Source organism: Anneissia japonica, unplaced genomic scaffold (assembly GCF_011630105.1).
Source record: "Anneissia japonica isolate Jap-2015-1 unplaced genomic scaffold, ASM1163010v1 scaffold1208_len1460985_cov181, whole genome shotgun sequence".
Lineage (NCBI taxonomy): Eukaryota > Metazoa > Echinodermata > Crinoidea > Comatulida > Comatulidae > Anneissia > Anneissia japonica.
Window position 1 is genome coordinate 1,165,184 of NW_022688484.1, and position 14,980 is coordinate 1,180,163.

Here is a 14,980-nt window from a genome sequence, read left to right on the forward strand (position 1 = left end):
TTTTGCTTACTTGAATGGACTGAAATATACTTTGTTACTTCTTAATTCTTCCTCTATGACAAAAATATTTAATTTTCTTAGTAAAAAAAATACCCAAGGATTTGAACGGAATACCCAAGAACCCAAGACCAAGCCAAAATACCCAAGATCTTGGGTAAATACCCAAGTAGTGGTCACACTGATCGCGACGAAGGCACCCTCGCCAACCTTAAAACCGATTCAACCATACAGGAACTGGAGAGGGCGACCGACGAGAGGATAGTTGAATTCTGAACAGACGAATCGTACAACCTACATGTTTGATGACGTTTATGATAATTGATTCTATTGATCTTAGACGTATTATGATAGATTAACAAATAAATATTAAATGAATAGAATATATATAAATATATAAATATATATATATACTGTATATATATACATATATACAACCTACATGTTTGATAACGTTTATGATAATTGATTCTATTGATCTTAGACGTATTATGATAGATTAATAAATAAATATTAAATGAATAGAATATATATATATATATAATCTAAATGAGGTGAAGAGAGGAAGTGTTGGTAAATTTTGCGGTACGAGCAAGTAAGTAGACTATAGAATTCAGTTTTTTACAGAGTGCAGTAATGTGAGAATTCAAACCTTTTCTTCTTTCTCTTTTGCACATTTATTTCGTCATTGAATTTTTATTACAACATTTCATACTTTTTCTGATAAAAATGTCAAAACATTAAACTAATAAATATCATATCATATAATAGGCCTGTAATAATATGATAGGCCTATATAAATCAGTTGATAAATCGTTTAGTTTAGTTTAAATAAAATTTTTTGCAAAAATGTGTGCATAAAATAGGCCGTGGGTATGCGGGTCATTAGGAATGCATAGTTTGGTTAGGGTGTAATATGCGGGTCATTAGGACTCCAGTGGAGTAACGCCCCATACCCCGGTAATGCGTAGTTCGGTTAGGGTGGGGTATGCGGGTCATTAGGACCTTAGCGGAGTAACGTCCCTACCCCGGTAATGCATAGTTCGGTTAGGGTCTCAAAGCGCTCGAGGTGTGGACTAGCTCGTACATTTATTTTGTTTTCTCCTCTAAGTTCGAACTAGCACCGATATTATGGCTGTACGTTGCGGCGCCCCTGCCTTAGCCGCTCGGCCATTCGACTCATATTTCTTTCTTTTCATGTAATTTGGTCATTGTGTTTAACGCTATGAATATGCAATTCCGAAATAAAAGTTTATTTGAATTACTTTGATGAATACTATCATGTTTATGCTCAAAGGATTTCAAACTTAAGATAACACCAAAGAGTAAGAGTTAATCACCGAAGCATGAACTGCGTGAACCAGAATAATCCAATCCAATCAAAATATCTTATTTTTTCTTACAATTTCAATTAGGCCTATATAAATATAGAACGAAATTTGAATGGAAACTTTAGTAGTTGAAAATTAGCAGTAACATAATTGTTTTAGCTTGATTAGTATCAGGGGTAGCGCCAGGATTAGCATGCCATTACGATGATAATAATATTCAATAATTTTTAAGACAAACACGAAGACAAATGTTAGAGTATTTCTTTATTTTTTATTTGATGTATTGTAGCATCTTCATAATTTGCAAATATTACATTTTGCATTTGTTTGCGCATAAAAATTATATTCATTTTAAAATGACTAACACACAAAATCTTGATTGAACAGTAACTTTTGGGTCTAAGTCCATTGTTAAAAAAAAAAAACCCACAATCAATCTCAAAAAACAGTTTGGACACAAATCAAACTTAATTAACATAGGCCTTTGTTAATATACTGTTTTTATATTGCTTTTTGGATACCTAGACGTTGGAGGATTATTATACTAAACTTTAAAAATAAAAATATGTAATAGAACTGAACACTTTAAGCTAGAGGACCTACCAGCATGAGTTAGAACATCATAAGTATTCATCATTATAAGCAATTATCATTATTATAGGGAATGTTACTGGACAAGTAGGAATTGTAAACTGGTGGGTGTGGGGTGGAATCAAGTTCAAAACATGTGCGTTCTTTGTTTTGTGCCACCTTAGGTAAGACACTTTTCTAGAGTTCATCACAATATCGATATTTACGACTAGTGTTGAATTTTTGATTTCGACATTTAATATATGTATATATACATATATTACTGTATATATAATATCTTTCTTTTTATAGAGAGTATACACACACATATATATACTGTCTCTTATACACATCTAGATGTGTATAAGAGACAGAGCATGAACTGCGTGAACCAGAATAATCTTATAGAGAGTATACATAAATTACTATATATATATATATTTCAAAGAATACAATAATCTAAATGATGAAAATATATCAAGCATTAGAAAACATTTTTAAATTAGTAATAATCTAATATACATAAAGGATTTGAATAATAAAAAAACCCTATTAATTTCATCAATATTTAAACAATTCTTTGGAAATAAATATACTGATAAATTATTAACTTCTATTTTAAAATTTAAATGCATTTTATTCCTATTATTATTTATAAATTCTATCTTTTATATATTAATTATTGTTATTGCAATTTTCATATATTTACAAGGTAACACTGGCTGTGAACTACACTTAAAATTTGTATATTCATTCTTATAGCTCGAATATAGCCTAGTAATTTGCATTGTTTTAAAAGCCATGTAATTTTCTGAATATAGATTTTTTCTCTATTGTGTGGGTAGCCCCACCTTATTCCAAATTAAAAACATTTATTATACATGTTTTTTTAAATTTTCACATTATCATAATATCATCCCGATTCATATAAATCATATGTTTTTATCTTATTTTCATTTTTGATATGATACTGAATATTATCATCACATTTATATAAATAATGAAAGTATTATTGGCATTCAGCAGCATTTAGAGCAGCAATATAATTTTTCTTAAATATTTCATTTAAATGAAACATATAGTTCAAATTAAGTTTTAAATATTTTAATTTTTCCTTTTAAAGATTGTTGTATATAATATATATGCTTCAAAGGTTATAGTGACATGATTATGGCTAGCTAACACGTTTTAATACTACAAGGAGATGAACCAGTTTCTTAGTAATAATAATAATCATAATAACAAAAATTATAATTATAATTATCATTAACTATAATTATTAATATAGATATTACTATGAATCCCTCTCATAAGTGGGAGGAAGTAAATGCTGGTTGTGGGGACGAGTTTACGAAAACATTTAGTAATGTAACATAGAAAACCATACAACAATGATGCTATGTTATATTTTCAAATGTAAGGGGAGTAGGAGTCATATCTTCTGGCTCGAGATCGTCAATGTTCGTTACGTTGGCTGGGCCCAAGTCATCGCTGTCAAGCTCTCCTTCAAACATCCTCTGCAAGACGACCTCAACGTTTCTAGATCCTGCAAACATTTAAAAAAATTAGCTTACAATATTTGATGATACAGTAATTTATATTTGTGAGTGTAAGTTACACTTCACTGTAAGAGTTGCTTACTAGTAATAGCTAGACCCAGTTAATGAAGTAGTTATTTACTTACTGCCTTTAAGTCTAAACCGTACGCCATCATCTCTGGCTCCGGCGTTTCCCTCAGTCGTATCTTGTCCTCCATTCTGTAGTGCATCCTCACTTGCGATTGGTGCTCCATTATCAACCAGGTCCACTTGGTCGGTCTCTCTCCCTCGCGCCTTTGAACGCTTTTTTGGACTTTGTGCTTCAAACTTTCCTTCTGCTATCCTGAAATCATCAAGAAATTGAATAATAAAAAAATAACAACAACAACAACAACAACAACAACAACAACAACAATAATATTAATAATAATAATAATAATATTATGTAGGTTCTACACAAGTCTCAGAGTGCTTTCCCACATTATTACCCCAGTCATTGGAACGATGCCATAGTTTGCTGCATGAAATATATGAGCCCATTTTGCATTCAAACCTCCTTAGGTACCCACTTATACTCCTGGGTGGAGAGAAGCAATTAATGCAGAAAAAGTGAAGCAAGGGACTTAAAACCTAACCTCAAGGTTGGGAAACCAAACCATTCCTGTTGCACCAAACCACTTAAAATTGATGGCGTTTCTATGTGCACATTAGCCCCGTTCATATCCAACTATGGTGAGATAATTTTAGTGGATGAGCTAGATAATCGCCATAAGTTTGAGTATGACCGCTCAAGTATGGCGAGATGAAGGCCACAACTCGACTAAGCCCGTCGAGTAAATTTATGTCGACTAACTTCCTAATCCAGCCTAAAGCCAGTAAACAGTTAAACAGTGGGTGGCCACAGGTCACGAATACACCAATCAAATTGAAGCAAAGTGATCTTCCATGCTCGCTGGTTAGTGCGTTTTTTAGTTACTGTCATAAACACCATTCAGAATTGACGCAGTCTCCCTGATCTGTGTACTTTAATTTCAACAAGTCTTAGTTTGCAAATGATGGCCGAAATGTCAGTAAAGAAACGGCATCTCTGGACGTATGCGCAGGAATATTTAATAGATATCTGAAGGGAGCCAGAAATCGCCGAAAAAGTTAAAGATAAATTGTATCGTCAGAAGGCTGGTGTCCATGGAAGGATAGCAGAGAGAATGTGGGACTTAGGCCACAATAGCATAACATCGGCAATTGTTGTGACAAAGTTGAAAAATCTACGAGCAAAACACAAGGCTGCGAGAGACGTTTTTATTCGTGGGACGGGCAAGAGGTTGGCCAATGTAATAAGGGATGACCCGAAATCAGCATGCCCACACTACCACACACTAAACGAAATACTTGGGGGGAAAACCAGTGTAAACCCTCCAGCTAGACTCCTCGGCCAGTCTAATCAACCGCCGAGACCTAGGCCTAGCTTACGCCTATAGTCTCGATCTAGCATAAACTAGTCGCGCGAAATTCAACAGTAATTGCCCACCATGCGATTGTACTTCCTGTCTAATGATGTGTTTTCCGAATTTCTGGTAGTCAAAATATCTGGCTCTATAAACCTTAACGTCGAACGCGATTATTGGATTTAATCCAATTAACTTGGCAAGTAGATCAGCTACTTCATCTGGCTATAATCCCATATGAACCTAGCTAATGTGCCGGCCGACATTACTGATTTTAACAGTTAGACTAAGTAATATGAAACATTTATTAATGTCTGGTGCGCTTTAGTTTTTATGATCCTCAAAATTATGACAATGATGATTATAATTATATAATACTAATAATAATAATATTAAATGAAAAAAAATAATTAATAGACTGAAACCTTTTTTTTTCTAATAAATGGGAAGAGGGAAACGGAATAGAGGGAAACAGAAGATAGGGGAAGAGGAGAAGGGGGTGATGAAGATTCTGAGAATTAGGATTGATAATGAACACAGCAAAGTCATCTAGGGTTCAACAAGGTGAAAATTTAGGATTAAAAAACGTCACATTGTCCCACAAAATGTACACGCAATGATCAAAACCATCTTTAAATTGGGTCAAACTGGATGAATAGATGAAATCAATCCAGTTTATCAATTGTCAAATTTAACATCAATATGTCCTTGGCAAAAAGAGTTAATCATCAAAGGTTTATTTCCCTGCCACACAAAGATACCATTGTCCAAATACACAAACAATACAGGTATGATGCCAAGAAGATGCTTGTATAAGCATGTCTGTTATAAACAATTTTTATCTTTTAAATAGAGAGGGGAAAAAAGCAGGAAAACGAAGTAAAACCACTCAAAGTATTTTTGAAAAAAGTCAATAGTAGCGATAGTATTTAACTTAAGCCCACAATAAAAGGCAAAAATAAATAGGTTCTTATTGGCCTAAATTTACAATTGCGGTATTGTTGCTATCTGATCATGTTTATGGTTTATGGACGACAGCACCCACAGTATGAAGTCAAGAGATTACTATCTGTGCTGAAACAAAATCTAACAATTTGAGTATTTAAAAAGGTAGTCGCATATTTTCACTGCAATTGTTTAATACCTTTTATATCCAGCGGCCATTTCACTTCAATTAATCAATTGGCTATTTATACAGCGTGCATATCGATCAATGGGGAAGATGCTCACAGCGCCAAGGCATCAAAATAGCTTTGCCGGTAAACTATTTACTTTGTAATTTAATACTTTGTAATGCTTATCAGTTTATACTGCTGTAGAACCAAATAAAATTATGTATATAATGTACTGTATGAGTATGTAATAGAACATCCAATCAAAGTTGAGTTCCTCAGGATATTAACATGGGCATAATGGATTAATCAGAAAATAAATATGTATAAATGCTAATTTAAAGGTATATGTTGCCATTTTATGCCCTCAGGGTGTCAAATAACTGTATTTAATCTTTAGATTGGACACGTAAAGCATGACGTTTGTAATACAGGCCCATAGCCAGGGGGGGTTTTTAGGGGTTCGGGCGAACCCCCCTTTTTCAACGAAACCCCCTTTTGCCAGCGAAACCCCTTAGCCAGAAAACGATCCCCCGTTTCCAAAATAGTGCAATTTATTACAAAATGGGAGCATTATTGTCGCTATCGATCGTAGAAATCAAAACAAAGCTGCAGCCAGCTGAATGACGTAACCAGCAAGACTTCAAAATGAATGAGAGGTTTGTTGCCTAGGCTATTTGACCTATCGCGTGCTCCGGAGTTTATTTACTTTGGCACGACGTCATCACAAAAGTTTGGGTGCTCAACATTTTTCATTTCTCTGGGATCGAGGATATGCGACACGCCAAAAATAGCCTAGGAGGATGAAGCGCCGAGAAAGGATAACCGATTTTTTTGCTTCAAGGCCAGCAACGAAGAATTCAAGAAATTTAAGAAGTTAGAAAATTCACCCTTGTTTTCACCACATGCTCATGATACTGCCTGGCGGCGGGACCGGTATACTTTTTCGGGCTAGGGCTAGGCCCTAGGTCTAGCGTTGCTAGGTAGGGTAGGGTCGTAGCTATGAGGCCTATTATTTGCGAACGATTTTATTATTTATTTTGTAATCGAGCTAGCATAGGCCAGGGCCTAGGCTAGCTAGGCTAGCAAGGAAATATACTTGGTAATGTTTTCATGCTTCGTCAGAATTAACTGACATTATTCATAATAATATATTTATTATTTTTTCTCAATATATCTCATTTAAACCAAGACAGCTCTTAAATTATTGTTTATTTTCACCGTGCTAAGTTTTTTTACATAAACTGGTTCTTAAACATGTACATTTGTAGCATTATAATTATGTCTGGTTTTTTTTTCAATATTACCGTGCAAGTATATTTACATAAATGGTTCTGTAACTTCTAAATATAATAACATTTTCCTTGCCCTAACTATATATATTTCCATTGGAACTTAACATTTAAGATATTTTGGTAAAAAAGTAAAATGTAGGGCTGTCAGTTCCTATTTAGTATTGTTTCTTCATTTCTGCAATAAATAAAATATTATTTGCAATATTTCTCTTTTACATACCTCCATATTTTAATATTGGTATTTAGCGATCTCATATTGTGCAAGGTCTGTGTTTTGTACAGTCACCTAGTGGGTATTGCTAATTTTATCACAGTTATATTTTTAGAGATAACATTACATACTAGCATTAAAATGTTAAGCATTGCTTTTCAATAAAAAAAAAAAAAGTTTGTTTCACAATAAACATTTACGTTCTAAATCCTGTATTGGAAAAAGTAGTCTTCTTATCTTATTTTTAAAATTGTGTAAGAAGTATTTAAATATACATGAACATGCATTTAAATGACATTTACATGCTTTTAAAATCGTATTAATACTCTGGCTTCGGGGGCTTTTCCCCCGGCCCCCACAGGGGCTTAGTCCCCTTTGGCGGGCCCCTGGACCCCACGCCCAGAACCCCCCCTTGAAGCATGCTGGCTACGGGCCTGTAATATGACAGCCTTTGACGCTGACACTAGAGTTAAATGGCTTCAATGAGATAGACAGACCTCAAGGGGCCTAAAAAGAAGCGAATTCAATGCGCTTTTATATTCCATTATATTATATTGTTTTGCCATATTCTTCCATGTATCGGAGATTTGTATTAAACTATAACTATAAAAAAGTTTACAAAGTATATTGGATCTGTCAGGAGCAAGTACGGAAGTTATTGAATGCTTAAAAGCCTCCTAACACAAATACCACAGAACTTACTCTGTAACGCCAAGCCCAAGTTCGTTGATCCGGTACTCCACTGTCGATTCAAAGTTGTTGTTTGATAATGAGAACTCCACCATGAATACTTCAAGAATGAATGCAATGAAAATGCTGCAAAAAAAATTTTTTAAATATGTGGAGCGTTTTGGTGGTTGAGGGAGGGGGGGGTTACCTTCCAATCACAAGGTCCTGGGTTCAAATCATTTTTTTGTCTCACCTTTAAAAACTAAATACACTCCAAAGGATCTATTCACACTATAGAGTTGTCTTGAAAAAATACATGTGATCTGCACATATATGGTGAGATATGACATCATCATACCCATATTATGGGCATATAATGACAGAAATTTGTCAATGAAGTATTAGGCCTCATAATGGATGCAGCATCAAAGTAAACTTTATTTTTGAGGGCCCCTAATGATCAGCAATGCTGGATGGATCACCCTCTGTCTCTTATACACATCTAGATGTGTATAAGAGACAGCACCCACAATTTCACTGTAAAAACATAGCCAGTTCTATACTGTTTAACACTTCTATACAATGAATATTTATTCGTTTGTGGTGTAAAAACAGTGTAATTTCATAGAAATATTGAGTACTACCACTGTTAACAATAGGATACAAGAACAAAAATACCAGAATACCCTCTAAGTTTTATTACCACAAGCAAAGCATTATTGTAGCAATTTTCACTGGCCTGCTATTTTTAACATTATCATTGTAGGGTTTCTTGATTTTCACTAGGTGAAATTCTTCAGTTTGGGTCAGTAGGTGTACTTACTTTATAACGACTATAACAACAGACATGTGGAAGAGAATGAAGAACAATCTTGCAGCTTTGTTGGTAACTAATACAAATCCTGATGCTATTAGTAAATACAAGTTAAGAAAAAAACAAAAGAATTATAAAGATAATTTGTTATTGTGTGTAATAACAATAAGTTTATCTAGTTCTAGAAATTAAAATTACACAGATAAAAATAGCATTATAAACAATTTCATCATATTTTACGACCATTAGCTGAATAACATTAAAAAAACAGAACAACAATTAGAATAACAATATTCACAATAATAATAAAGTAATACACTATGGCCTGGTATTTTTAACATTATCATTGTAGGGTTTCTTGATTTTCACTATTTGAAATTCTTCAGTTTGAGTTAGTTTATCAATTAGCACTTTAGTCTGCTGCCCTCAGTAGGTGTACTTACTTTATAACGACTATAACAACGGACATGTGGAAGAGAATGAAGAACAATCTTGCAGCTTTGTTGGTAACTAATACAAATCCTGATGCTATTAGTAAATACAAGTTAAGAAAAAAACAAAAGAATTATGAAGATTATTTGTTATGTATGCCAATAAGTTTGTGTGTAATAACAATAATTTTATCTAGTTCTAGAAATTAAGATTACACAGATAAAAATAGCATTATAAACAATTTCATCATATTTACGACCATTAGCCGTATAACATTAAAAAACCGAACAACAATTAGAATAACAATATTCACAATAATAATAAAGTAATACATTAATAATGCTGATGATGGTAATAAAAATAATAAATTGATTGGAGTAGTACTATGGGTACATATGTGTTCTGAGAAAAAAAATGGTCTTAATTTTTTTAGTGCTATCAGGAGAATAAAAAAAGGTCACTTATCTCTGGCCTATAATACACAAAATAATAAAAAAAATAATAATATATAACACAAATAAAATATTGATATTTTAAAAATGTATTAATAACAATTAATCATAATAATAAAAACTAAAAAAAAAAAACTGACAAAAAACTAATATTAATTTTATTTCAAAAATAAATAATAATAATAAATCTTATTTATTAACAATAATTATGATCAAAGGATATTATGCCACTGATTAACAACTGTGAGTTCAATGAGTAGTATCATAGAATTGATAATGTTGTTAAAATTATTATGGCAGTAATGTTCACGATAGAACTCAGACCCCTTAAGTTTAATGTTGCCGCAGTATTCTTGAGACGGATCATCGTATTTGTCCGGGTACCCATAATGTGTGATGAGCCCTCCAAACACTTCCATACCGATGATGGCAAATACATAATATACAACCTGTTGCGAGATGCAGAATTAAAGCATAAAATAATTAAGAAATGGCATATGTTAACAAGTGTAATTAGGCATAAAAATATATGCGGCTTGTGTAACTGAGGCCGATCGAAAGCCCGAGTTTGGGGTTCGAAACCCTCGCAGTGCAAACCGCTTGTGTCCTTAAACAGGAGACTTCATCTACGTTTGTTTCTCTTCATGCAGGAATATAAGTGGGTAACTGGTAGGACTTAATACCAAGTGCTGATAATAAAATCAAATAAAATATTATCACTAAATTTCAATCATATTGACAGCACTTTTTCAATAAAACATTTAATTAACATATTAAACTGAAGTATAACACAGATAAAAGTAGCAAAATGCATAATTCAGTAAATTAAACTTACAAAGAGGACAGCGCCGAATGATAGGATTGATGGCCCAATATTTGCTACGGTTGCCAGGATGACTTCAAATCTGAAGTAAAATTTTTTTTTTACAAAAATAGCAATATCATTAAACAACAACGACAATAAAATAGTTCATAATTCATAATTTCATTTCCCTCAAAAGTAAAGAGTGTGGTAGGCAAGAAGGGAACAAGTCCCTAAATAAGATGCCTACCACAGAACAGTGCTTTCCCACTAACTGAAAAAAAAAAGAGAAAAGAAATTTTGGCAGACGCAACAGATATAAATTTCTTCACACTACTCTGTACTGATTATGTGAGAGTGTTTGGTGCAGCAGAAACGGTTCGGTTTCCCAACCTCAGGTCAGCATTTCAAGTGGGAACCTGGTAGGGTTAAATGCTGCTGCAAAATTCTGCATACTGTACTCCCCTAGGGAGGTAGAGTTTGTGTTCCATAGGCATTTAATCCAATGACCGGGGTAATGATAATGTGCGCATAGAGGGCTTAACAATATGCGCTATGTAAGTCTACCATTGTTATTATTATTATTATTATTATTATTATTATTATTATTATTATTATTATTATTATTATTATGTAACGTAAACAGAACATCATTTAGTATTGTCTTGTTTCTCAACCAAATTTCAATCACTTGCCTTTCTATTTCTGCAATGATTCTGACCAATCTTAGCACTCTAAGAACAAGCAAGAAATCCAAGGTATCCTCAGTTAAACTTTCTGTAAAGAAAAACAGACAAAGCAGCTTAGAAAAAAAATTATAAAACATTAAAAAAATGAAAGTACATTTTGTGGTAAACCACAAGTTTTATTCATCAATATATCATTATACAATCAGTAAAATCATTCACTCAATACAAATCATCAATAAAATTAATAGGGCTGCATAATATAAGTATAACTTTCAACATATCAACCATATAAAATACATATTTGTTATCTCTCTAGTGAGGGTAACTCACTTTTCAATTTTATTTTCAAGGATTTCTTTATTTATTAAAAGCACTTTCTTGTCTACAAAACTGTTCACGATCATTAGGCCTATAAGCAATACATATACTAATGTTAAAATATCATTAATTCATTAAATAGGTACATTGACAATACATACGTTTAAGGGCAATACTTTATAATTTATTATATAAATTATATCATAATTAAGTGCTTTATCTAGCGACAAATAAACAGTGCCAAAAACTGTCTCTTATACACATCTAGATGTGTATAAGAGACAGATATATATGAATAGACAATAAACTTACCATCATTAAGTGCCACCTCAACAATACTAGCTATTAATGCACTCATTATCACCAAGAAATCAAATCTGAAACCAAAGTCATTGTTATAATTACACATAGTGATTCTATTTTAGTGTATACCTAAATATTAATTACTGTACTATACATATACAGTAAATATATGTATATACACATATACAAAAATAATGACCTTGGATATTGTTACCAAGGTTCCACAAAAAAAATAACATAATATATGTAAACATTTGTGGGAGGTGACATGTGTGTTTTGGAACACAGCCCGGTTTGAGATAAGCCACCTAGTTCAGACTGGCAGGTAGATAAACCCTGTGAGTTGAGCCAGGTTTATCCACCTAGTCTGAACTAGGCCTAAAAGCATATGCACACACAGGTGTGTTTTCAAGGTCATTGTGTATTCTCAGCCTTGTTCTGATTGGTCTGTTAAGTTTGATTGACATTCAGAAAAGATTTCACCAAATAATTGATTACTTAATATTAGGCAAGCCCATAACCAGAGGGGAGGGGAGTTTGGGGTTGCCATCTTTGACCAGTTTAGTAGAATTTGCATTAATCTTTTTTATTAGAGAAAAAAACTGTGAGTTAAAAATTGCCTTTCAGAAGCCACACCCACCCTCCCCCCCCTTTCCTCCCAGAAACTTATTTATGGGCCTGAATTCAGTAAGCTTTTGTGTTCTGTAAATATCTGATGTATACTTGGCTATGTTTTGTTCAATCCTACAATCACCAACTCTATAAGACTATTATAAGAATATTTTCCTCCTAAAAACTAAAAAATATTTTTCTTTAGATGCTTACACATTCCAAGGTTTTCTGAAAAACTGATATCCTCCCAAAGTGTACAGCTTGAGGACGATCTCTAAGGTAAATAATGTCAAGAAAAACCACTCGGCTTGGTCCCATTGAAAACCAATGCAGATTGCATTTATTGTGATGATAACGTCAAAAAAATATCGGAAAATTCTGAAATTGTTGAATTAGAAAACAAAATATTTTACCATTGTTATCATTCATCATCATAATCATCATCAACAAGACTTCACCATCAGCATCATCAAATTACTTAATCAAGAAAATGCTATTAATTATTAACATATCTTGCATATTAAAGGCCTATTTACACAGAGTGCGACAGTGGAATGCAACAGCAACAAAAATATTACACGCAGTTTTATTTTTTCTGCCGCTGTCACATGATGCTGTCATGCTCTCTGAAAATAGGCATTAAAATGTAAAAAATAACTGAAACTGTTGCAGACTTACGGAGCTCTCACACACTCTTTTATTATTCTACTTATTGTTGATTCATAGCATTGTGGGAAAGTTCTACCGATTAGTGGAATACGATCAGCAACCTCGGAGATCTCGGTATTCAATAGGTCCGCCACATGCATAAATTCAGCCTTACCTGTGCAAATGAAAAAATGGAGAAAAAAGAATAAGAAATTAGTGTAAACTTTTGAGGGCAATGTTGAAAAAATATTGACCCTAAGAAGCAAATGCATGAAAAGTCTGTTGTTGACCTGTAAGTCAATTTTTGAATGTGCACCGGGTTTATATGGCACAACTTTTAAACAGTGCCAAAAATCTACATTTAATGTAGGCATATGTGTATTGGTCTTTTTTTTTGACAATCAAACATATGACAGAAATGTAAATGCGCATGCGCATCAGCTGATGCTTTCCATTCGAGGGAATAAATTTGACTAGTGGAAAACAGGCTGCAGTTAATATTCATACCTCCATTTGCCTTTTAATTGTAAAAATTGCATTTTTAAATGCACCAAAGCGGGCACAATATGCAATAACTCCCCGGTTATGGACAGACGAAAACACATTGAAATTAAAATGATGACACCTCAAAATTTTAAACATGAGTCGGCTACTGTATGTTCAATTGAAGCTACAGCTTAGAAATTGGTGGTCAATCAAAAGAAAAGCAGGACACGCCACTGACCTATCTGACCATCGTCATCCTCATCAATGATATCCCATAATAGCCTGATCAACACTTCGCTTCGATGAGGGACTACCAATTTCATGACCACTTTCCACCGTACCCAAGGTATTGTGAATTGTTTGCCGTTAAATACTTTAAGAATGTCAAAAGCTCTATTCAGTTGACGTCTCTTGGCAAACACCGACCTTTGAACTTCATTCTGAAGAAGGAACAAATTTCCAAGTTCAATAGAATATTAATCTGCACGTGTGTATTAGTAATATAGAGAAGAATTTATCAGTATGTACCAGAATTTATGAATTAGAAGCAACAAGTACAACATTTTACCTCAAATTTTAGGCGACTTGCAGTTATTTACATTTCTGGCCAACTGATACTGCAGGATATAAGAATTGTTCATTCTGCCCAATACATTGAATATGCATATCTAAATACATATTCAACTGGCCATTTTAAGGACTTTTACATTTTTATTTTTTTATTAATTTTAATTGAAACATTTGTGGCAAAGAAAAGCCAAACCAGTCACTCGTCACAAATTGCGTTTTCTGAGATAATGGCCAAAACATGCTGGAATGTCAAAATTTGTGAAATCTATCTTATTGCACTTAAAACTAACCTTTATATAGTATCTATAATGCATCATGGTATGTTATCATTTTCTCCATTTTCTATGTTAAAATAACAATTTTTAATGATTTGGTGAGGGTTTCTGCCTGAGAAATGCCCAAAATCGTAAACTTTTAAGGAATATTTCTCAAATATTTTTCTTTAAACAGCTGTATGGTTAAACTCTTGTAACTTCATAATGAAATGTCGGATTTAAATGATTCTTTTACCATTATACAGCTTTCATTTTACATTTAACTAAACTAATCAATTTTTGCAAGGAGTGACTGGTTTGACTTGCCACATTTATGTACATGTATTTTTGTAAACTTTAAAAATTATATATATATATATATATATATAAACATATATATATATATATATACTATTATATATGTATATACTC

The 14,980-nt window shown here is 33.0% G+C and overlaps 1 protein-coding gene across 1 annotated transcript in view; it reads right to left on the minus strand.

The window, feature by feature from the left end:
* Positions 1 to 2,506: 2,506 nt before the first annotated feature.
* Positions 2,507 to 14,980, minus strand: part of LOC117122089 (two pore calcium channel protein 1-like) — a 13,638-nt gene continuing 1,164 nt past the window's right edge. The window contains exons 2-12 of the mRNA XM_033267564.1: positions 13,963 to 14,164; positions 13,269 to 13,413; positions 12,804 to 12,968; positions 11,988 to 12,052; positions 11,364 to 11,445; positions 10,702 to 10,771; positions 10,090 to 10,315; positions 9,426 to 9,516; positions 8,202 to 8,315; positions 3,583 to 3,779; positions 2,507 to 3,444 (exon numbers count right to left, since the gene is read on the minus strand). Coding sequence (XP_033123455.1) covers positions 3,296 to 3,444; positions 3,583 to 3,779; positions 8,202 to 8,315; positions 9,426 to 9,516; positions 10,090 to 10,315; positions 10,702 to 10,771; positions 11,364 to 11,445; positions 11,988 to 12,052; positions 12,804 to 12,968; positions 13,269 to 13,413; positions 13,963 to 14,164 — 1,506 coding nt within the window. The 3' untranslated portion in view covers positions 2,507 to 3,295. The remainder of the gene's footprint in view (positions 3,445 to 3,582; positions 3,780 to 8,201; positions 8,316 to 9,425; positions 9,517 to 10,089; positions 10,316 to 10,701; positions 10,772 to 11,363; positions 11,446 to 11,987; positions 12,053 to 12,803; positions 12,969 to 13,268; positions 13,414 to 13,962; positions 14,165 to 14,980) is intronic.